Genomic DNA, 23,698 nt, shown 5'->3' on the forward strand with positions numbered 1-23,698 from the left:
GTGGTCACATAGATTGTAAGCAATTGGCGGCATCTTGGGATGCAGTTCCTTCAAAGTTCAATGAACAGAAACAGTCAGATGCTCAGAAGGGTTTTGTGTGTGTGTGCCAGTGTGTGTCTTAACAACTGGGATGTTTGCTACAAGTTAAAGGGATAGTTCAACATTTTGGCAAATTGGCCCATTGCCATGATCGCTATAGTCATAGCAGTAGGTTCGTTACCTTTAATCGTCGGTGCAAGATATTTTTAGAATGGTGGAGCAGAGCCGTGAGCTGCTCAGAGCTACGCTACGGAGGCTCATGGAATTTCTTGGTTCCCCTCATCAAACTCATCAAATACACAATCCAACAACTCCAAAACGCTCTGGTGGACAAGTTGTGACCTGCACATTCACCACGCTATGAGATAATAACAGAACGTTACAAGACAGAGTTGTTTTAGAGGTAAATTCATGCAAAACCGCTGATGCGCGTTACCTTCAGGGAGCGTTTTGGAGTTGTTGGATTGTGTATTTGATGAGTTTGATGAGGGAAACCAAGAAATCCCACTAGCCTCCATAGTGTAGCTCTAAGCAGCTTGCGGCTCTGCTCCGCCGTTCTAAAAATAGCTTGCACCGACAATTAAAGGTAACAAACCTACTGCTATGACTATAGCGATTATGGCAATGGGCCAATTTGCCAAAATGTTGAACTATCCCTTTAAAGCAGGAGATGTTTTTTTTTTTTTTTTTTTGCAAGTTGTTGTGATAGATGTTCACAGACAGTTGAGTTAATAATTATCTGACTGTTGTTTAGTGATGATGTGTTTCAAGTAATTACACAATTATTCCTATTATTTGTTTTAGGTTCATTTTGGTCTTTTTGTCTGTGTGCATGCGTGGGTTCTCTCCGGGTACTCCGGCTTCCTCCCACAGTCCAAAGACATGCAGATTAGGTTAATTGGTGACTCTAAAATTGCCCATAGGTGTGAATGAGCGTGTGAATGGTTGTCTGTCTATATATGTTAGCCCTGCGATAGACTGGCGACCTGTCCAGGGTGTACCCCGCCTTCGCCCAAAAGTCAGCTGAGATAGGCTCCAGCTCACCCGTGACCCTAGTGCAGGATAAGCGGTATAGAAAATGAATGAATGAATGAATGAATGTCTGTGTTTAATAGAGACAGTAGAGAAGGAGAGGAACTAGGGAACATACGTGCAGTAAATGATCCAAGTCAAGCTTTTTAGCCCATGTTGTATGCTCCCTAAGAATTTAGCCATCACCCAAAAAATGTGATTCCAATGATCACAATATGCTATTCAGAATTACACTTATTTTTATTTCACCCAGCTTCCTTTCATGTTTACAATATGTTTCTGAGGTCTAAGATGAGCAAATTCACTCTGCTGTTGTAGCTAAATGACTTGTGTGTAACATAAACCTGCATCAATACAGGCTTTGTTTGTCCACCAGAGCCTGATGCAATGCATGCTACATGAATGAGCTCATTCTTGGGTCTATGCACCGGTACATCACCTAATGAATGAGCACTCTGGTTTTTTGTGTGTTCCCCTCGTCTTTTTGGACCAAAGGTCTCACCTTTGTCCATGTTTTCAGTCACTGGAGGGAAAGTGGAGCAGATTTCACACATGAGCAGAGAAGCTGTTTGGATTTCTGTTGCTGCAGCTCAGCTTCACCACGAGTAGGACGGATGTCAGTGTGTGCCTGTGACAGAAACACAACATGTGAACCAAAACTATACACACACACACACACACACACACACACACACACACACACATGCTAGGGCTTGTTTTACCTCACCTGCTAATCTATCTAGACACATTTTTAGGACTGTGTGTATTGAGTTTCAGTACTTTATGGGATCAGTTTGATACTACAGAGGATGAAGAAATGCCATGTCACTTGATACCAAATTTTGATACATAAGAAGAAAATGAGTAAATCTGATTAGCAAGCAAGATCCAGTGAGATAGAGTAGAGGCTGCGCTTTAAAGTAAAACTCAATTAAAACTAAAATGTTTACTGTAATGTTAATTTAATTTTCTTTTTAGAATTTGATAAAAAAAGAAAGAATTGTGGATAAAATTTGGGATAGTAGAAGTGTATCAGTATCAGTGTCACTATCAAGAATTTCTATACAATACCCAGCCCGCCTGTTGTAATAGACATGTATTGAAAAATTGATGAAGTTATAAGTTTTCTTTTGTTCTCACAATACCAATGTATGTGATTTCATTGAATAATTTCCTAGTGAGAAACATGCTGTCCTCTCTTAGGGCATCATCTAAACATCATCGAGTCCAAGAAAACATTTCCCTCCAGGTGTTCCTGGCATAATCCAGACAGCCACAAAGAACACAAAGCCTCCTCCCACAATGCCAATATGGAGGAATAAAATGTATCATTCTTTTTTAAAATTATTTGTTTTGTGTTGTGAATCTTTTCTGATCTGATCAAACTTCTGTGTGTTGTTGATCAGTGTGCCACTACATCAGCAAACCAGACTTTGGGTTGCAGAGGTTCATAAAGTTCAAATGAACACAGTCTAAACTAATAACAACCTTTTCAGTGTTTCTATTAACAATCAGACTCAATCTGTATCATTATCTCCCATATAATCCTGTGCAGGATCATCACTTTCTCTCTGCTCCACTTTGATATAATTACTATTATAGACAAGGGAACATGTCACTCATGCACATGAAATCAGGTAATTTAACATTTCACAGCAAACCAACAAACAGCACTCAGTCTGCTATCAGACTGAGTGTTTCAGCCTCTCCCCTCCGCCTGCCTCCTTCTTTCCTTCCTCTCCGAGTCTGAGTTACAGGATTATTTGATCTACGACAGGAAATCTAAAAACAAAGTGGGTGGTGTGTATCCGTATGTAAACACTTGTGTTTACACGTGTGATTCTGGGCAAAAAATTTCCACCTCACATATCTGGAAACCAGAGACTTCAATCTCATGCATATGAAACATGTGATTTAATGACTGTGAAAGTAATGATCTCATGAATGAAACATACACACCTATTCTGGTTAGCCTCATAACATATAATGACATAAAACTATGACAGTGCTTCATGCCTTAGTGCTGAGTGTGTGTTGTTGTTGTTGTTGTTCAGGACCCTCTGGCAGGAAGGATGATCTTCTCAGGGAGTCTGTTTCAGTACCTGGAGGAGAATCGGAAGTGGAGGAATCGCTTCGTATCCGTGCCAAACAGCTACACCATCAACCTCTATGAGAGTAAAACAGTGAGTTATGTCTTACTGAAACAAACTGCTGTCTGATTGGGCAATTTGATCGCGTGCCTTAAAAGAGCTTAGCGTGTTTGCCGTCTCTCTAACAGGCACATGACCGGGGACTGCACCCAAAGGCAACCATCAACTGTGCTGGCTACAAGGCTCTGACTTCAATGGAGGAGTACATAGAGCTGATGAACACCAGTCTGCCAGGTGAGACAGGGACAGACTGTATTAAACTGTAGATACGTATTCATCAATCAACCCTAATTGACTCAGTATTGTTGCTTTTTGTTTCTAGGTTTAAGAAACCACATTCTCTTTCCAATATGTCTGCAGTTCACATTCTAAACCCTCTTGTTTCTCATTCTTGTCTCATTCTTGTCACGTGACTTGTCGTAGGCATTAAGGCCAAAGTGGGCAGTAATCCTTTTATCAAGTGTGCGTCCCAGTTCCCGCTCATCCTGTGGCATCCCTACGCCCGTCACCACTACTTCTGCGTGATGACAGAGAAGGAGCAGAAGAAGTGGCATGCTGTGCTGCAGGACTGTGTCAGACACTGTAACAATGGTAACGACACATACACACATACACACATACACTCATACACTCATTCACTCACACACACAATGACTTCACTTCCACGAGTAGATGTGAAGCAATAATACATCCAGAAAGCTCTGTGACATCCTCCATGATTCAGACGAGGGTGTGTGTGAGTGTGTGGCGGTGTGAAGCCTGAACATACCATCTGAGTCGGCTGATTGATCTGTGAATATGAGATTCTGCTGAAGGAATGTGATGTGTTTGGTTTAGGTTACACTGTGACATTTTGTTGTCATCAGATCAGAGCTGCAGACGTCACAGCCCAGACAGAAACTGAATCAGTGAGGGAGTCAAACAAAGGGGAAAACCACACTTTATTTGAGACAGGCGATGATTACAGACAGGATTTATGTCTTATTGTGCACTATATTTGATCAAATTAAAAAAGAATCTCACCTTTTTTAATTTGCTGTTCTAATAATCCCCTCTAGTGTTGAAGCCTCAAGTGATTTAAAATTTGACACAAGAATAATTCAAACAAAATGTCCAATTCTCTGGTTTCAGCTCTTCAAGGGTGATGGTTCGCTGCTTTTTACTGTTTCCAGTATTCACTCAACAGAGGTCAGATACATTTTGAAGATGTCGTCGCTCGGCAGTGATGGAAATTTTTAACACAAATAATTAAGTGAACAGATTGACAACAGACAGGTTATTTATTGTTAATAATAATCCTCTCCATGAGTTGTAATTAGCCTTAGCCTTCCTGGGAGGCTTTCATTCTGAAATAATTTAACAAAGTGTTGGGTTTCACTAAAGCAGATTCTGCTGCTTAGTGTAGTATGTTGATGGCATCTTCTGGAGTGAGGAGTTTGGCAAAAAAATAAAATAAAATATGAGTATAGTATAAAAAGATACAGTTAAAGAAACGTGGGAAAGAGATCTAAAAGTAAACCATGTTACGTTAAAGGAAGATATTTAGCAGTAATCCTCTGCCTGCCTCTCCCTTTCAATGACATTGTCATGTCAAAGGTTTTCTTCCAGCCACCATTATTCAAGCGATGGCTCATGCTGGTGAATTGTATTTTGGAGGAACCTTTGATGTGTTTTTGCATTTGATTGGATGTTTGTTTGATCTGGGTGGAGATGTGCTTTCTTCTTCTGTTAGAGTTGCTTCTTGTTGTGGTGTGACTCATGTGTCGCTGTGTTGAGACACTGAAAGCACAGACACGCCAGAGGATGTGAAAACATGATGTCAACCATTTTTATGTCACGTTGTCATAATGTATCTCTCATCTTAGCTTGACAACTGTGAGCAACACCTTTGGGCTTGGCGTACAAGAATAAAATGGCCCGCATCCAGACTTTGTTTGCCAAATGACGCGTCAAATGCAAAGCGCACATTAGGTTTTAAGGGGCAGGCTCATTTACATTTGCATTGTGCAGCACAGGTCAGTGAGGCCAATTAGCTGTCTTCATTTGAAGTATGTCAAGTGGCATTTTTGTGGTGATGTGCATGCATGCATGCAGGTGTGATCACATTCATTGTGCTTTATTTAGACTAGAGAGTATAAGAGTGAACAGGGAACCTGGAGATGTTGAGATTAAAAGACAAAACTACAGAGATTGAGTGATATACTGTACTGACGATGATGTTTGCTGCAGCAACGTGATCAGGCTTGTTTAAATCCTGCTGACTGTGAAGGCAGGTGGTGTTGACTGTTACTGATAAAGATTCACATACAGATAATTTACCACATTAATAAACATCTAATTTACAAAACGTATAATTCTTTAATTTACTGGAAAGATTTTTTGTTTTCTGATTTTGCAGTTACATAAATATTTCAGTCTAAGGTACATACAGTTCAATTACATATTGATAGATCCACATTATTGTATTTCCCGCATGAAATAATCCAACCAAATGTCAGCATCTTTATAAGGTAGTGCCTAGATAATATACAATAATTGTATGTGAATGTATGAATTATTTTAACCAAAGTATATTCTCAGTGAATAATACATTAGACAAATAAAAGCTCTATATATTCGAGGAACAAAGTACTCAACACAACATCAATCCACGAAGACAACACGTTACCTTAAATAGCCCAGACTTTCAAGTTCATAGTCACAGTGTGGATGCATGTGGTTTTATAAGCATGTAGGTGTGAGCATATAATTATCGTGCTGCTCGAGCTTTTAGGCTCCAGTGGCTGAATGCTAATGCACATCTTGGCTTTATTGTTTGTTATTGAGCTTGAAATGCTTGAGAGGATGGATCATCACACATAAGGAGTCTTTGTAACTGCCAAGTCAGATGCATCAAATCACTCAGCACCTATAGACACACACAAACTTCCATGAACTATATAAAAGTTAAAGCCAAAACAGTTCTGTGTCATGGACAATACAATCAAAATTTACAGCGTGTTTTCCATTAAACTATGTCCTGGTCCCATGGTCCACATTACAATGACAAAGTTGCATAACCTGATTCAACTTTGTTTTGCACCTAGACAACTATTGTGCGATCCACCTGTGCTATGTCTACTTAACCACACATGACAACGCCGGCTGCTCAGATATCAGTGTTAGTTCGAAAACATCCAGTAAATCAGAGGAGCAAAATCCACAGAGGCTTCATTCGTTTGTTATTTCACGTGCACACGGTGAAATAAAACCAGCCTCTCTGAATATCAAGCCTTTTCTCAATCTGAACTTCTCTAAACTACCTGTTGGGGCATGCTCAGTGAACGCCAGAGTCCTTGCTGTACATTCCAGCTGTGAGGCAGCGCTCCAGGCACATGTTGTAAGAAACAGAGCCTGTGCTGCTGTTTTATTAGTGTCACCGCGGCTGGTATGAGTGTGGACTGGCATTCATGTTTTCATTTTGACCTGCGTCGACACGCCCAGTCTCACCTCTTGTCTAGTTAGCTGGTGTTTTGAGGAAAACCAGAACCAGTAAAAAACTTTTCCTCAGGGTGATGAATGGTTTTTCAGCCTGACCCCTGACCTCTCTGCTGTCCCTCTCACTTACAGGATCTGTGACTAAGTTGAACACTTTCGGATGTTTTTGGACCACTTTGTATGACAAGTTAATGGTTTCTGAAGAGCAGTTTTGAAGCCCAGATAGGGACGCTCTCATGTGGCCATCTTGCCGGTACCAGATGCCACCGAACTCCCAGTTAGTCCAAAACTGGAGGTTCCAGGTGGCTTGTGTCAGACATACTCACACCTACCAGTCACTCAAAAAGTGGCACACTATAAAGAACTTTAATCATTAATGAAATATCAATCAATCAAACTTTTATTTAAGTGATGTTTCCCTCATTTGCAATGATGTTGAGATACAGAGAAATATACAAATTATACAAGGAAACCATTCTCAGTAAAACAGTTGCACACTGAACTGGGGTGGTTTAAAAGCAAAGTCTTAAAATGTCCAGGAGTAGTGAGAGTGTACTGTAGGTCTTGAGTATGTTTTGAATATAATTTCTTGCGGTTGGTGGATCAAAACTAAAAGCAGATTTTCCAAGTTCAGAGTAAACCTGACTTGAAGCGTAATATAAACAAGTGAGTTCTATAAGTCCTACCCATACAGTTAGAAGGAGGAAGGTAGTTTTACCGGCCTGTAAACATGTTTATTGGGAGCCTATAGTACTGTATGTCAGACTGTTGGAGGCAAACTCAAGCAGCCATTCAAAGTAGTGCTGCTGACTGTCAGACTCTCCACCACCACCATCACAACACCAAACACATGTAGAGTCCAGAGATGTTTGCAGAAACAGTGTTCTGGCCCGTTGTGGCCCACACCTTTTGACAACATGCGATATATATAATACCTTAAATCGCAGAATAACACTACGGAGAATCCTTTCTGGATCTGGATTAGGATAACATAATGTATCTGACTCTTTGCTCATGGTTTCCTAAAGCACACAGACTCACACTGAGCATGGTGCAGTCATGCTGCAGAAAATGCCATAAAGGGTAAACTGGTAGCATCACAGAAGCCTCATGCAAATCAGCTCTTGTGCTGAACACAGACACCATTCACTCAGCTTTGATAAAGAGAAACCACAGGTTAAATGTTCACAGTGAATCTCCTGAAGCTTTTTGATGGTTCTCCAGTAAAATGATCAGTTGCTGCTTTGCATCGCTTTAACTGGCTGATTTGCAACAAGGCACGCTGCTGTTAATCAGATCAGTTTAACAGGTGACCTCACCGCAGTGTTGTGCAAACCCACAGGCAGACATCTGATCGGTCTGACTGTCAGTCTGAATATTTACACCACAGTAGGTGGATACAGAGAGAGTGTGTAACATCTCACACAGGTTGTGTTGCTGAGGTCTTGAGACGTGGTGGTTGAGCAGCAGACAACAGGAAGGGTCAGACAGTGTTCCCACTAATCACATTTTAAATCATATGGAAGTTTTTTCACATTACAATGTCTAAAGATGACTAGATCTGTGTTTTATAGGTTGTAGAGTCTTACATTGCCCCTCTACCAGCAATTTTCAAATCTAGACAAATTTGTGATTTAATCATGGTAACAGTGCGTATCATTCGGTCGCCTGTCGATGATGTCACATCCCCTATATGCATGGGTGGCATGTGTAGGCCCCAGCCAGAGGGTCAAAAATGAAAATTTTAAACCACATATATGAGATTGACTTTTTACACCTTGGTTATCAAAAACGATGTATTTTAAACGAGATGGACAATTTCAGTCAGTTGACATAATGTTAAGCTGTCAGAGAATGTCCTTTTATATTTCCACCAGTTTAAATCCCCTTTTCTTGACCCATAGTAAAAGATCATTGTAAAGAATAGAACAAAGTCTTAATGTCACTGTACTTTTGTAATTAACCTAAAGTGATGTAATAACCAAATGGACCTGCTAGGCTTAAACTGAAATCAAATTGACAGGTAAACATGATAAGGCAAAAATTAGCAACAAGCACACATCTTTTTTAGTGGTGAAATGAATTTATAATGAATATAATTCTGAGTAGCTGTGCTTTGCTGTGTGACCAGCAGGCAGCAGCTCAGCAGCCAGTCGGAGGCAGGCTGCAGGGCAATACATTAGTAGTCAAGGACTTGCCTCAAGCTGCCGCTGGCCCACCAGAGAACCATCAATCACTGGCCAGTCTCCTCCCCCACAGCAGCCCCCTCTGCTCCCATCCACAGACCTCAGACTGACTCCGCTCAGCAAAAAGAGACCTGCAATGACGCTAATGAAAGAATTTTTCATCCCAGGTTTATGGCCTGTCAGCAGCGTAGCAGTGTGTGTCTGGGTATGATTCAAAGTTTTGACATTTATGTACTATACGGCATCTTAATCAGATAATACAGTGTTTGGTAATATATAAAATAACCCACACTGCGTCTCCAGCATTGGCTCCTGTGCTGCCAGTGGAGGCAGGGATCTGCTCAAACCAGTATGTTTCACCGAGTGTTTATTGTACTGTGGGTTTTGCTGGCTCCATAGGGCTGAACCATATGGGGAAATCCTACTCATGCATGTCGGTGGCAGCAGCAGCAGCAGCAGCAGCTGTGTGTGTGTGTGTGTGTGTGTGTGCTTGAAGGAAGTGTTAAAAACGTGCTTCGACATGACTGCAGGTGACTTGATGCTGACGTCTCAACAGACTGTATTTGACAATCACACACTTTATAGGTTTTGAATGTCAAAGGTACACAGTGTAGGAAGCTACCACACACACACACACACACACACACACACACACACACACACACACACACTTGTGGACGTGACGGCCTGGGAACTGGTCCCTGGCTGCTGCTAAAATCCCACCAACCAGAGCGTGGTGAGCAAGGCAGGGAGGGAAATGCCTCAAATAAAAAGACCATGGTAAATGCTGCCACATGTGCTATTTATACAAACACACACACAGGCGCGCACGTACGTACACACAGTGCAGAGAGACTGTAATCAGCTCCTTGATCTAGCTTGGTTCAGACACATAGAGAATGTGAAGGCCTTTATGGGCACTCAGTTAATCAAAAAATATTTTCCTCCCTCTGTTGGCACCAACAGGAAATTTCTGAAAATGTACAAGAATTCACCTTCAGGCATTTCACACTGGCGATCTGGGCCTAGTGTGTTCACTGCTTCATCCTCAGAAACACTTCCCATCGACTTTTTGTGTACGTCAATACACACTGTGGATTTCCTATTCAAGTGAATGGGAAAGTGCTCCTAGGCTTTTGGACCCTGTTGTACATTTTAAATTCAATTAAGAAGACAAAGGTTTGGATTGTGGAGAGTGAAAACCAAACAAGGACCACAAAAGGCTGTTGAAGCCTGGTGGTTCTCGGCCTTTCCCTCATAACTTCCTCTCATACCCACAACAGGAACTACATTAGGTCAGAAGTCCGTCATCGTTTGCTTAACTGCTTGATCTGTATGTGCTGTGTTCCTGCTCCAACTATCTAGCTATCATGAGTAACATAGAAAAACGTCAAGATTGCAGGCGCTTTAAGTAGAGAAAAACATAATGTACTATTTATTGTAAAGGTTAGGTTAGCCTACCACTGCTGGGGCCAATGTGGTATGTGTCTTGAGATGCAGTTCCTCTAATGGCCACTAGATGTTAGCTTCAATTTAAAGAAAGGCGTGTTTAATCAAAGGCGAGACTTTTTGTTCCTAAAAGTGACAAATATGATGCAAAGCCTGCAGAGCTAGTTCAGGCACAACTCAAGCAGCTGATCAGTCACATGCCCTCCTCCTCCAATAGGGTGGGCTACTTAAAACCCCCCAGCTTACTGCTCATCCCTGGCCATGCTGCTGCTGCTGCTATTTCCTGCTCTGCTGCCTTGCTGCTGCTTCTGCATACATCTCGCTGCTGCTGCTGCTGCTGTTTCTGTATCCATCTCGCTGCTGCTGCTGCTGCTGCTGCTGCTGCTGCTGCTGCCCATAAGGTTTTGCAAACCCACCTCCTCCCCAGCATCCACCTGTGGGTTCTGTCTCTATGATCCCCTGGGGGGGTCTACTTCATTCCCTGAAATGTCTGGCAAACCAGATCATTCAGGGAACGAATAACTGAGACGGAGCCTGACGCCAAACCTGCTGCAGCCATGCTCAAGGATATGCTACCTATGCTGTGCTTCAGCTTGCAATGCTTATACTCAATAAGATTTGCTCTCATTTCAGAGTTGTCAGACTGAAGTAACTTCCAGTACCTGATTTCTTTTCTATTGTGCTTTTTGTTTGTGGTTTGGGGAGTCACAGTTCCATTCAGACAATATTTTGACTTAAACATGTGCATGTCTATAGGGCAGGTATGCTGCATGGACAGACTAAGCTGTGTTGGGTGATGCATGTTCTTCCTGCCTCAGCTCCAGACAGTATGAGCCTCCTCTCTGTCAACATTTGGATTGGATGTGCTCTATTTCACTGTGCTAGTGTTCTGCATGATACGTAGCAGCGAGGGTGTGAAGGCCAAGGAGCCAGGCAGGGTGTTCATCAGATGGAGATCAAACAGTAACAGACCGTACCAACTTAACTCTACAGGATGAGTTATGTTGAGCTTAACCAGGAGTAGACCCTGTATATACCAGTTTGAAGGCTACAACGTCAACATGTGTAGAAGTTATGCAATCATGATGCATGGTAGTTATATTTTTCCATTAGTATTCATGCATGTATAACCATCCAAGTAAATTATACACATGGGAAAGCTGCCTGGTCAGAAACACTTGTTATGATGAGTTATCGTCGGTGTCGTCCAGTCTGGTATGAGAATAGCAAGTCATCAGTCAGCCTGCTGCTCCACATGATGGCCGCTCACCTACCAACAAGCAAAGTCCTTCTTTTCCCACTGTGCTTCTAAACGTCAGTGTCCAGTGAATTCACACGAAGCCCTGTGCCAAAACAAGCTAACACACCGACCCTCCGCCTGTCAGCGCAGAGTTACTGAGCCTGGAGCGGAGACGGCTTCCCGTCTGGCTCTGACCCCCTCCTCCTCCTCCTCCTCCTCCTCCTCCTCCTCCTCAACTAGCCCCCCCAACCCCAACCCCAACCCTCACTGCCCGGCCACTTCCTGTCTTTGTCAGCCTCCTCTGAGTCACAGACAGACAAAACAACCTGACAGACACTTGGGCAATAAAGACGCACACGTTCACATTGGTGATTGTGCATGACTGACTTTACATACAACAAACGGATGATCGCTGCAGGCATGCTGAGGGTAAACCATCCAGTCATGCATTATGTCGTTCAGGAAACTGCATTTCTGCCACTTCAGGAACTAGCAGCCTAAAAATAACAGTGTGGACACTGCAGTGTGGAAACCAGCGTATTTACTGTGTGTACCCATCAATCACCTAATGAGGAACACCGACCCACCTGCTTATTCATGCAATTATTCAATCAGCCAATCACGCGGCAGCCGTGCACTGCAAAAAGCCATGCAGATACAGGTCAATTAATGCTCACATGAAAGATTAGAGTGAGGAAAATAATGTGTGACTGTTTTGATTGTTGGTGTCAGAGAGGCTGGTTTGAGTATTTCTGAACCTGTTGATCTCCTGGGATTTTCATACACAACAGTCTTTTAGAGTTTTTACTAAAAAAGAGAGAGGTGGAGAGACTGACAGAAAGGCTACAGTCACTCAGATAACCACTGTGCTGAGCAGAAAAGCCTCTGAGACTGAACAACAACCTTAAGCGAAGGAGTTACAGCAGCAAAAGATTACGTCAGGTTTCACTCCTGACGGCCAAGAACAGAAACGTAGGCTGGCTTGGTGGATCTCTGGATCTCTGCTGCTTGATACCAATCAATCAGACATTGTTTGAATGCCTCAGTCTGTCTGTCTGATTGTTACGTATCGTCATGCTTCTCTGTAGGACCACAGGTCACCATCTAACGGCTACTTCCAGCATGAGGCAACGCACCATGTCACAAAAACATTATCACTCCATTATCACCACATCTGAATCCAGTAGAAAAAACACGGACATGTGGAAGGACAACAGGTTGAATGTGCATCTGAATAATCTAAGGACAGTTTCTAACCTCTGTCTGAGTCCATGCTGCACAGAGATGAGGTTACTTCTAGAAGACAGGGAGCAGAGGCTGTACCCAATGTCTTAATAAAGTGCTGGTTGACTGTTTTCTTTTCTCATTCTTGTCAGTGTGAAGGTGTTAGACCCACAGGGGCATGTCTGGGCCCATTTAGCTGCCATTCAACATAACAGCAACACATTTTTTTGTGATGTCAGTGGTTGTCTCGCCTGCAGTGATTTATGTCATCATAAACACCGGCAACAACAAACATTGTTTAATAGACACAGGTTGTGGTATGAAAGGTTTTCTTCTACCACTGCAAAATGGAAACATGCAGAAATTGTAGTGTTTTCTGCAGCAGAGGTCACACATTATTAGCAGTGCACCGCTACAGTTGTTCTACAGTATATCTTTGTTCACAATAAATAATGGTGTGCAACTTCTCACTAAGGACTGGGTTGGTGGACTCTTTGTTTTTCACAACTAAAACATGAGTCACTTTAATTTAAAAGAAGAATCGCTCTGAAGGACAAACAGCTAATTATAGAGATGCTTTATTCCATACACCTGTTTATACTCCTTTGTGAGGGATGTACGACTTTCAGCACTCGGTGTCCCTCAGTGCTGTGGCCTTGACAGTGGCACAGCTCTTCAGCTGCTGATGTATTTTTATAACTTAAACAAAACCAAACGTTAAGAACCAACTTCCTAAAAACGCGCGCATGTCACAGAGCGCTTTTGTGAGCTGCTTCTATTGTCCTGTCAGCTGGGAGGGGCAGTTACCATAACAGCCATATGAAATCTGTCCGCTAACAAGCCAACATCTTCCTGTTTTGAGGGATGACACAGCTGTGTGTGATAGTGTGTATGAAGTGTCCTAGACTCCAGCAACTGTCACTGACCAAAATTACTCTCTCAGGCCGGCCCACAGAGGTGACTCACATGTTACGGAAACTGTTGTTACTGTGGGATTCAGCAAAACGCCCAAGCAGCTACCGAGTAAACATCCATTTAGTTGTTGCAGAGCATCCTGAGACAACAATAAACACACAACACAGAAGAAAGCATTACGCCATGTTGCTGTTTTCTTTTGAAATGGGAGATGGGGGATTATTTACTATGTTACCAAATGTCTGATTCACTCTCTCCTGCCCCCAACAGGTCTGCCAGAGGACTGCACTGTTCAGACGCCAGCCTTCACTGACGCTGTGAGACGCCACAGACAGGCCAAAGGACACTACGGGACCTGGGACATGATGTGCGGAGAACCCCCACAGGTCAGGATCTCCCAGTGCAGAGGCGGGATTAGAGCCAACTGAGTGATGTGCAGAGAAAATATAGGGCATGATATTAGTGAGAACGTTTCATTTTCAATGGAAAATATTTTGCTGGGGACAAACAAGAATGTTCCCCTCCATCTTCAGACTGATTGGTGGGCTGGATTCTTTAAAGTCAGTGTTTACTGACTGAAAAAAGGCTTATAGGCTTGTTCCTTTTTTATAAAGAATGGAAACTCTTTCCCACTGGCTGGTTAATGCCAACCTCTGAATAATCCACTTGGAAATATTTGACATTACAAGTTGATGAGGAGAACCTAAATGCAGCTGTTGTTTCAGACTTAGTCATTTTTACAGGCTTTATGAAGGAACCACCTTAGCAGCCTACAACATCCAGAAGAACCAGCCCTAACATAGCTTATGTTTCCCTCTAGGGAATCATATTTACACTGAGGATGTTTTCACTCTAAAAGGTGAGGGTTAAGGTTAACCTTTTGGCCACAGGTGACAGTTAAAAGAGATTTTCAGGAATTCCTTCCACACAAACACCATGAGAACCTGTCCAAAGTTCATAGCTGAACTACTTCAGATGCCACTGTGATGGATGACATGCACTGTCTGAAAAAGATGTTTCACAGTCGGGGCTGCTCTCCAGAGAAAAGCTGTCTCTCAGTGCGTGTAACTCAAGAAAACACTCTGTATTATGAACGCACGCCCTTCCCTCACACTTCATAACAGGAACGCACCTACGCAAGGCCTTCAAAGAGACAGCAACAAGACCCCACCCCTCACACACACCCATACACACACACACTGTTGACAGAGGTGCCCCCTCTGAATGAGTCTCTTTCAGTCTCCTGCTAGAGCTGCACAGTCGCTCTGTGTTTGTGGCAGTCACCTTCTCTCCATTAAATCAGTTTCCTGTTTGGATCTACATTTCTTTATAGGTCTTTCATAGTTCACATGAATATTTACTGGTCAATATATTATTATTTTTATTTATTATATAAACTGGATACATATACATACAGTATATATGTTGCCACAGTGTACGGTTTTCAGCAAAACCAGCTTTATTGCATTTATATAAGGGTTTTCCACCATACACACACATTTCCACACTGGTGATAGATCTGTGTGAATGTGTGTGTCTGGCGATTGAACCATTGACCTTGTGACAACCTGCTCTACCTCCTGAATGAGCCACAGCCACCTCAAAATTGTAAAACAGTTGATGCCACAAGAAAATTAGTTACCATAAAGTTGTTGACACTAAATGCCACATTGAGTGTCAGCTGTGACTTACAGTAGCTTTAAGTTGCAGGTCAACCGATACAACCAATAACCGACAGGCAGAATGGGTAGAGGTAGAAATGATGAAATAGTGTGTTATAGATATATTATAGTTGTTTGTGTACATCTAGAGACAACTGCCAGGTTTGACATCATTTTAGAAGTAGACTCATCAATTTTTTTTTATAGTTGTACTTTAGACAACTTTACCTAGAAAACAAAATCTTCAAAATCAGCAAACCAGTGCAGTGAATTTCTTGGTATACATTGATGGACTCAGACAGTTATAGATTCCTCCTGTCAAGCTCCATCAGATTGAATGGGAGGAGTCTGTGAACTGCCATCTTCTGGTCTGACCTCAATTGTTCTTTGATGTCTGTGTCTGGGCTTTGGATTGGCCACTTAAGTACAATCAGACACTTGCCCTGAAGCCACCCCAGTGTTGTCTTGGCTGTATGCTACAGGTCATTGTCTTGCTGAAAGATGAACCTTCCCCACAGTCTCAGGTCACACATACTCAGGAGCAGCTTTTATTCAAAGCCCTCTCTGTATTTGGCTGCATTCACTGCCTGCTCCCCCCTCCCTGATCACTCAGCTTTAGAGGCTGTTTCACAAGCTTGTCCTGATCTTTACCACAAATTTGCAGAAAAATCCAATCTCTAATCAACTCAAACAACGAATAGTGATTTTGTCGTTGGTGTAGATCAATGGGGAAAAACGTATCCATTTAGAATTGAATTTGCCAAGCAATGAAGTGTGTACAAAGGTGAAGGGGTCTGTTCATAACAACCAAGTGTGTTAGAGTTGAGTAGGTTTATTTAGCTAATAATGTACCTAATCTTTGCCCAGATACACATTAAAAAGTGGCACAAAAAACATTAATGCATTAGACAGGAAACACTAGTCACAGCCAGCAATGGAACAGCAATACAGAGAAAACATCATTTCATTTCCAGGCAAACAAGGTTTGAGACAAATAAGCCACAATATACCTTTTGTTTGACAAGCCTTTCTATTTCTCTGTGGAAAATGGCTCTGCCTTTGTCAAAGCCATTTATTTCCCAGCAACATGTTTTCCAAATATTTAGTTTAGCTTAGTTAAAACCTCATGGAGGTGTGGAGCTCTAAGTGAGCGTGTGTGTGTGTGTGTGTGTGTGACTTATGAGGGCAGTGCCACTACGACCAGCCTTCCTGCTTCTCTTTTTCCAGCTGTGTATCATCTCAATCAGCCCACTGTGTCCATGTAACCACGCAGCAGAGGCTCTGCTTTTATTTTTTGTTTTTCTATGGGTGGAGGATATTGCTTGTTTTTTGACTATACCTCTGGTGCTGGCATGTTGCCATAGTAACTATAACATCCTGTAACTAGTCAAAAGGCGGGACGAACTTCACATTATGAACTACAAAAACATTTGGGAGGAACTGGTCTTGTACAAGTATTATACTGCTTTGCAAAGAAAGCCAGGCTGGATGTTTATTTGATCCTATTTACCTACACATAAAAGGATAAAACAATACAAATGCCAACATATAAATGTGTGCAAATACATTAGTGCTGTATGTTGTGTGTGTTCAGATTCTAGCTAATCTGGTGATGGAGACCCTTCACCCCGACCTGAGGAATGTAATTGGTCCTCGTCTGAAGGGGAAGATGCAGCAGAGGCAGAGGAACTGGATGTTGGTGAGTTCCTGTCATAAAAAAACAGCTCACTGCTGAACACAGGAGAGAAATGAACAAGTACAAACCAATGACGTCCTTGAACGACTCTCTCCTCCAGATCTCTGATGCTGTGTACAGGCAGGTGTTGTCCCAAACCACTGCTCACTATGACGCACTCCTGCAAGTCTGCCAGACCCAGAGAGCTTCACTGGACGCTAGGCTGCGAACCGACATGGACCAGATCATCACGTCTAAAGAACATGTCAGCGGAAAGATGCGAGGTACATATGAAAGTCTTTTCTTCATGAGTTTTGGACAGTATATAATATTATTTTTATTATTTTGAAGATATGGTCATAGTCAGTTTCCCAGTCAGACTCATTTATCGAAAGGTATTACGCTATTCCACTCTGCAAGGAGTGAAGTTAAAGGTCCTATATTGTGTAAGTGGGACTGAATGTTTTCATTAAATTAATTGTAGACCAGGTTTAGGTTAGTTAGAAAGTATCAAATCACTTGGTCCACAATTAAATGCACACAACCTATATTATTGAACTGAGCCTTAAAATGAGCTGTCAGGACTTTGTGATGTCACAACAAACCAAACCACCTAACCCCGCCCACCTGACCTTCTGTTTGACCTTGCAGGCTTTGGCAGCAGTTAGTTGTGACATGAAGGTATTGGCAGGGGTTAACTGATCATGCTCCACACCTGGGTGGATTTAATTGGAATGTTCCACCTGGTAACCAGGCAACAGACGAATGATTGTGAAACGTGAATGAAGCAGCTGATGCTAATCTCCCACTGCATGCGGGTCTATATCGATAGCAGCTATCACAATGCTCCATATGTTTCATTATTGATGATATATTGTTGATTTTTTAACTCTACAGTCTGAACCAGCACTACAGTTAGTAGGGTGTGAATATAAGGCAGGTAACCACAGCCATTACCTGGAGTTTTGTTCTGCACTTAGCAGTAGAAGTTTGTACGTTTTATTCCACTTTTGTATACTATAAGAAACCCAAAACTATTGGTTTGTATAACATTCAATTTTTTAAAAGTGTTATTTTTGTTTTCATATAAAACAATAACTCTCCGAGAAGGTAATACCTAATCTGCTCTATCAAATCTGTAAATACTAATAATAAGTAGCAAGGAATAGTAACTCCATTTGAACAAATTCAAAGCAGTGTTTATTTATATGTATTTACATTAATCCTTTAAGTGAAGACCACCTCAGTTTACCACACGCCCATTGTGCTGTACAAAGTGACTTGGTTCACGTGTTGCTTGCTGTGCTGTGTAACATGATCTTCTCCTGCGTCATTGTTCGCCTACTGTTTGCCTCAGTGAGATGTAGCTGTGGTTTCTCTGGCTCAGAGATTATTGGCACAGCAAAGCCATCAGTGTGGTCAACTGCTCAAGTTTCCAATGAGTTTGTTTGGACGTTTAGACTGACAGGGCCTCTCGAACCAAAGGTCCCTCTATCTCTGACATTCTCCACCTCTTGTTGTCGTCTCTGCCCTCACTGCTTTTTCTTAGTATTTCTGTTGTTTCCCCTTTTCTTTCTTTTTTTTTCTTTCTTCTCTTTTGTCTCTTGCACATTATGTTTGATTTGCTGGCTTCTCCAGCAATAGAGCATCCACCCCTTCAGTGTTGTGCTTGTCAACACTGTATTCAAAGATTAACTTGGCACAGGCTGCTCATTTTCATTTCATGTGTACTCTTTCCCATTGAGCTAAAGTGGCTGAACTGCATTCCATCATCTGCATTATCTGAGCTGTTTGTGACTTTATCCCACAGATAGGACTGGAAAGTACAAGTCAACAACACAAATGACGCTGGTTCACTTTTCATGAGAATAATGCAGGGGTCTGAGAGGTGTGATCCTCACCTTGAGTTTCATGTGTTTCTTTTTGCTCAGAGGTTACATGTCCAACAAGTGGGCGTATCTGAGAGGGCTTACACTGAAACAACAACACATGCTTACTTTATTATCACTTCATACATACCAACCATTCCAGCTTGGTATTAAATAATACTCTGTATGTTGTGAGAGGACGTCAGAGCCATGGCTTTTTAAAATTTTATTTTTCTTGCTTTGATTTTGTCTTCACATGTTACTTATTTACAAGTTGCAGCAACTAACCACAAATATGTTTTTTCCCCATCCCCCCATGTACAGCTCTGGTTTTGCCCAAAGCTGAGCAACTTCTACGCAACAACGTCCAGCCCTACATCAGCTCCATCCTGGAGGCCCTGATGGAGCCCACCAGCAGAGGTTTCTCTGAGGTCAGGGAAGTCTTCTTCAGAGAGATGGTGGAGATCAGCAAGAACACGCTCAATGGAGGGGGCAAGGAAAAGCTGGGAGAGGTGAGTGAGGCTTTTCTGCCTCAAATCTTTGCTCCTGTATGTGTATTTATATACATATACATACAGTGGCATGCAGACGTTTGGGCATCCCTGGTAAAAATTTCTGTTCACGTGAACAGTTAAGCAAATAAAAGATGAAAAAGATCTCCAAAAGGCATAACGTTACAGATACAGACACATTCCCTTTACATTTTAAACAACATATATATTTTTTAATTTTCATCTTTTACATTTTCAAAATGAGAGAAAAGAAAAAGCCCCCCTCCCCCGCCATGTATGTATAATAGTAAATATCTTGTCTGGTACCTTGGTCAAAGTTATCTGAGAGCTCAAGACTCCCGGGTTTCCCATTCTTTTGCAGACTGCTCATTTGTTTCCCTTTTTCACTCTAAAATTGTAGAAAACAAAAATAATACACTGTATTGCTTACAATGTTGCAAAGGAGTGTTTCATGTTTAACTTAATGCCTTTTGGAGATTATTTAATCTTCCACTAAATGACTAAATGATATTGTCACAATTGTTTTATGAGAAGAGTTTAAAAAAATGTTTTATTCAAACTGGGCAACAATGTGTATATACAGTATATATGAAGCGTTCATTTGCAAAAGCAGGTAAATGCCATTTTGAGCTATGTCTGTTTTGTTATGTCTCATCTCCTTCGTCAAAGCCACTCAACTTTGGTTTGACTGATATCACCTTAAATTTGTTTTGAATTAAAAAAAAAAAATTGAGTTATCTGCTTTTGCAAATGAACTCTTCATATGTAAACAGAAAACAGCTGCCTGTTGTGGATGGAAACAAGGTTGTTGAGGGATAGGACACTAAACTAGTTCATGTGCTCTCCATTCAAAACAATGGGCTGGGAGCCTGAAAAAACACTTCCTGGATAAGCATCTTACTTCCACAGACCCTTTATTTTTATTTACATTAACAAATCATTGGAGCAGCTATTAAGTAAGTTTTGCTACTGCTGCACAGCCAACTTTAGCATTAACATCTGTTTACTTACTAGTCTAAAAGAAAGGTGGTGGAGGGCAACACCATTGTTAACTGTTTTTTTTTTCTATTGATAACGCATGCTAACCAGCTAGCCCCAATTCAGCCAGACTGTCTCATGTTCCCAGTAGTGGGTCAATGTGGTGCCCAAAAGAGGAAGTGCTGCTCACACAACTACTATAATGGGATGAGGGCTGAAGCGCTTGGCAAGCAACCATCAACAGCATCTTCTCCCAGAGAGAAACCACGGCCACAGAGAAAAAAAAACTACCAGTAGTCCCTTTAAGAAGGATAATGAGAAGAAATGAAAATGGATTGTTTTACTTCAACAATATAAAATTGTTACACAGAAATCAGAGTGTTGTGCAACAGTAAAAAAAATATGAAAATAAAGAATAATCATCCAAATAAACTTTGTGGAAAATTCCCAGTACCATCATACACGAATATCACCAACCTCCCAGCTGATGTTACTCACAGCATTTGTTGCAACAGGAAACTTATTTTGCTGTGACCCAGAAAAGCCTTTAAAAAAAACAGTAACATAAAACTTTGGATGGTCACAGGATCAAAGAAGAGGAAGAAACCTCACCAAACCATACACATGACAGGAACAGCTGCAAAACGACGAGTAATTCAGTTTAACTTGGTCACTTAGACTCCTGATAAGGCTCAAAACTATTAAGGAATATGGATAAATGGTTGTATGTGGGAATTTGAGGAGTATTGTCTAATATGGATTAAGATTCTCGGTCATGTTAGTGCTAGACTTCACTGATCTCAGTGGCTGAATCTGATCAATCAGCGTTTGTATTTTTTAAAGTAATTTTTTGTGTGTTTTGGTGTAAATACTGCTTTAATGATACATGTACGATCACCATTACCTTCCTCTGTCTTTCTTCCCCTCAGCCGATGGAGAGACTCTCGATGCTGGCCTTCCACCCCGTGAAGATGCAGAGCTGCTACGAGAAGGTGGATGAGCTCAACCTGGAGGGGCTGCAGCAGAGGTTCGACGTCTCCAGCCCCTCCGTGTTTATCAGCAGATCTCAGATCCTCATGAGGGAGGTGAGGTGTCACAGCCCTTTTCCCAGGTTTAACAGAATGAACGAGCATGTACAAAGAAACAGCATTACATGGCAGACAGCCTGAAAACACTCCCTAGTCCTTAGCAAGACAGCAGCCTGTCCCGCCTGTAGCCAAGTCTCTACTCCCACCTGCTGGACAAAAAGGATATGACACGTTCTAAAGAAACTTGAGCTGAAGCTGTGTTCAAGTGCATCTGTATAACACATTTTTTGTTTTGTTTTTGTTTTTTATAGCAAATGGACAACTCTGTGTACACATTCGAGCAGCTGCTGCACCAGTCTTTGGAGACCCAGGGAGAAGACGACCTGTGCAAGACCATCCAGAGATGCCAGGACAGAGTTCTGAAGGTGAAACAGACTAAATTAATAAGATTTGTTTATTTATTTTTATTTGTTTATTTATAGGATCCCCTAGCTATTCTTCCTGGGGTCCCCACTGCAATTTAAAAAGAACATAGTACATGCTCACATTCATCCCTGTTACAGATCACTGGTCTAGTCTAACTACATTATTAGGTACTACATTACCACAACAGTTCAACCCACAAATAATTCCTAGAATAAATTATTATGCGTTATATATTTCTTATTCATTGAATTTACAATTTATTTAAATAGTCTATTACTACCTTTTTAAAATGTGTTTTGAGGTAATATTTTTGATGTTATTAGGTACGGTAATGTGTTCCATCCTATAATGGCTCTGTATATTACAGTACGTTTTAAAATGTTTGTTCTTGGTTTAGGTGCCAGTAAGTGATCATATCTTGATTCTCTGGTTGCATATTTGTTGACATTACTGGTGAACAGAAATCTGAGAAATATTGTGGTTTTTTATTGCTAATCAAACTTCTCATGAAAGTTGAGGCTTCATTTTAGTCCGACTTCAACCAGAAGCCATGATAAATTCCAATGCATTTTTAAGATATTTGCATGCAGTGAACAATTGAGAGCAATCCTAGCTGCTTTGTTCTGTGCAATTTGAAGTTTTCTAATATCTTTAGTGGCTGCAGATGACCAAATAATAATAAGATATAGAGAAATAAACAGAGAATGAGGAATAATAATAGAAGTGTCAGAATTAGTTCAGCTAACTCTAGTGGTACCTTTACATGCAGGTGTTTTGCAGTTTTCTTCCTCCACCTGAAAACACTGAAGGTTATTTGAATTCCATTTGTAGTTGTCTCAGCTGTACGTCATCTTAAAATGATGTTTTCAAGGTCAATTCTTGGTGTGATGAATGAGATGCTGCGCTCAGGCTTGATTTGGTCAAAGTAATTTAAATGACTCACCAACAGAAATCTATCAGAGGTTCATTTACAGAGACAACGTGCACAGTGGCATTTACATATCTCCAGGGAGGAATAGAAGATTCAGCAGAGGTGGATGAAGTTCACAGATAAATACTGTTTACTAGACAAATAGAAAAGCTGTTGAGTCACTGAGCTCTAGATACATTTCTGCTCTCTCCCTGTCAGAAATACGACTACGACAGCAGCACCGTGCGCAAGAAGTTCTTCAGAGAAGCTCTGCTGCAGATCATCATCCCGTACATGCTCCAGCAGCTCTCGCCATCCTGCTCACCTGTGAGTTGCACCTTCAAAAACCCTGTTTGTCTTTCACAACACTTTTTTATCACAGCAATGTGACTTTTTCCCACCCGATTAAATTAAGAATTGAGACAGCTAAGTCTCAGAAACCTCCCCTGTGAGGGTGGACAGAAAATCATAAGTTATGTCAACAGGCCTGATATCAGTGCTGCTAAAATGTGTAAGTGCATGTATCAATACGAAGATGCGTGGTATATGTGGAATTAAGTACTTAGTATGTGTCCCTTCCCAGTGGATGATTCATCCCTTCCTGAAAACACATGCAGAGATGTCAAGTGATGAATGCACACTGCAGGGATCAGAAAACATTAATGGAAATAAATGACACTTAGCAGAAACTCATTACTGTCCTCTCCCTCCCTCCCTCCCTCCCTCCCCAGGAGCTGCCGCGCTTTAAAGAACTGATATTCGAGGACTTCTCCCGTTTCTTGCTGGTGGAGAATATCTTTGAGGAGGTGGTGCTGCAGTCGGTCACCAAGGATATAATGATGGGTGAGTGCCAAGCAGCAATGCTGGTTGTTAGCAAGAATTTGTCATTTACTGTAACTACATGCTTCTTCTCAATCTGTTCCCTTCC

At 41.6% G+C, this 23,698-nt stretch overlaps 1 protein-coding gene across 1 annotated transcript in view; it reads left to right on the plus strand.

Annotated features, from left to right (window-relative positions):
- The window catches only part of niban2a (niban apoptosis regulator 2a), a 33,000-nt gene that overhangs the window by 5,796 nt on the left and 3,506 nt on the right, over positions 1-23,698 (plus strand). The window contains exons 3-13 of the mRNA XM_085793991.1: positions 3,126-3,254; positions 3,350-3,455; positions 3,645-3,812; positions 13,983-14,098; positions 16,968-17,072; positions 17,170-17,332; positions 19,241-19,428; positions 21,336-21,491; positions 21,746-21,859; positions 22,990-23,097; positions 23,502-23,613. Coding sequence (XP_085650117.1) covers positions 3,126-3,254; positions 3,350-3,455; positions 3,645-3,812; positions 13,983-14,098; positions 16,968-17,072; positions 17,170-17,332; positions 19,241-19,428; positions 21,336-21,491; positions 21,746-21,859; positions 22,990-23,097; positions 23,502-23,613 — 1,465 coding nt within the window. The remainder of the gene's footprint in view (positions 1-3,125; positions 3,255-3,349; positions 3,456-3,644; positions 3,813-13,982; positions 14,099-16,967; positions 17,073-17,169; positions 17,333-19,240; positions 19,429-21,335; positions 21,492-21,745; positions 21,860-22,989; positions 23,098-23,501; positions 23,614-23,698) is intronic.

This window comes from Trachurus japonicus, chromosome 12, assembly GCF_045865225.1.
Source record: "Trachurus japonicus isolate A0001 chromosome 12, Traja_1.0".
Taxonomy (NCBI): domain Eukaryota; kingdom Metazoa; phylum Chordata; class Actinopteri; order Carangiformes; family Carangidae; genus Trachurus; species Trachurus japonicus.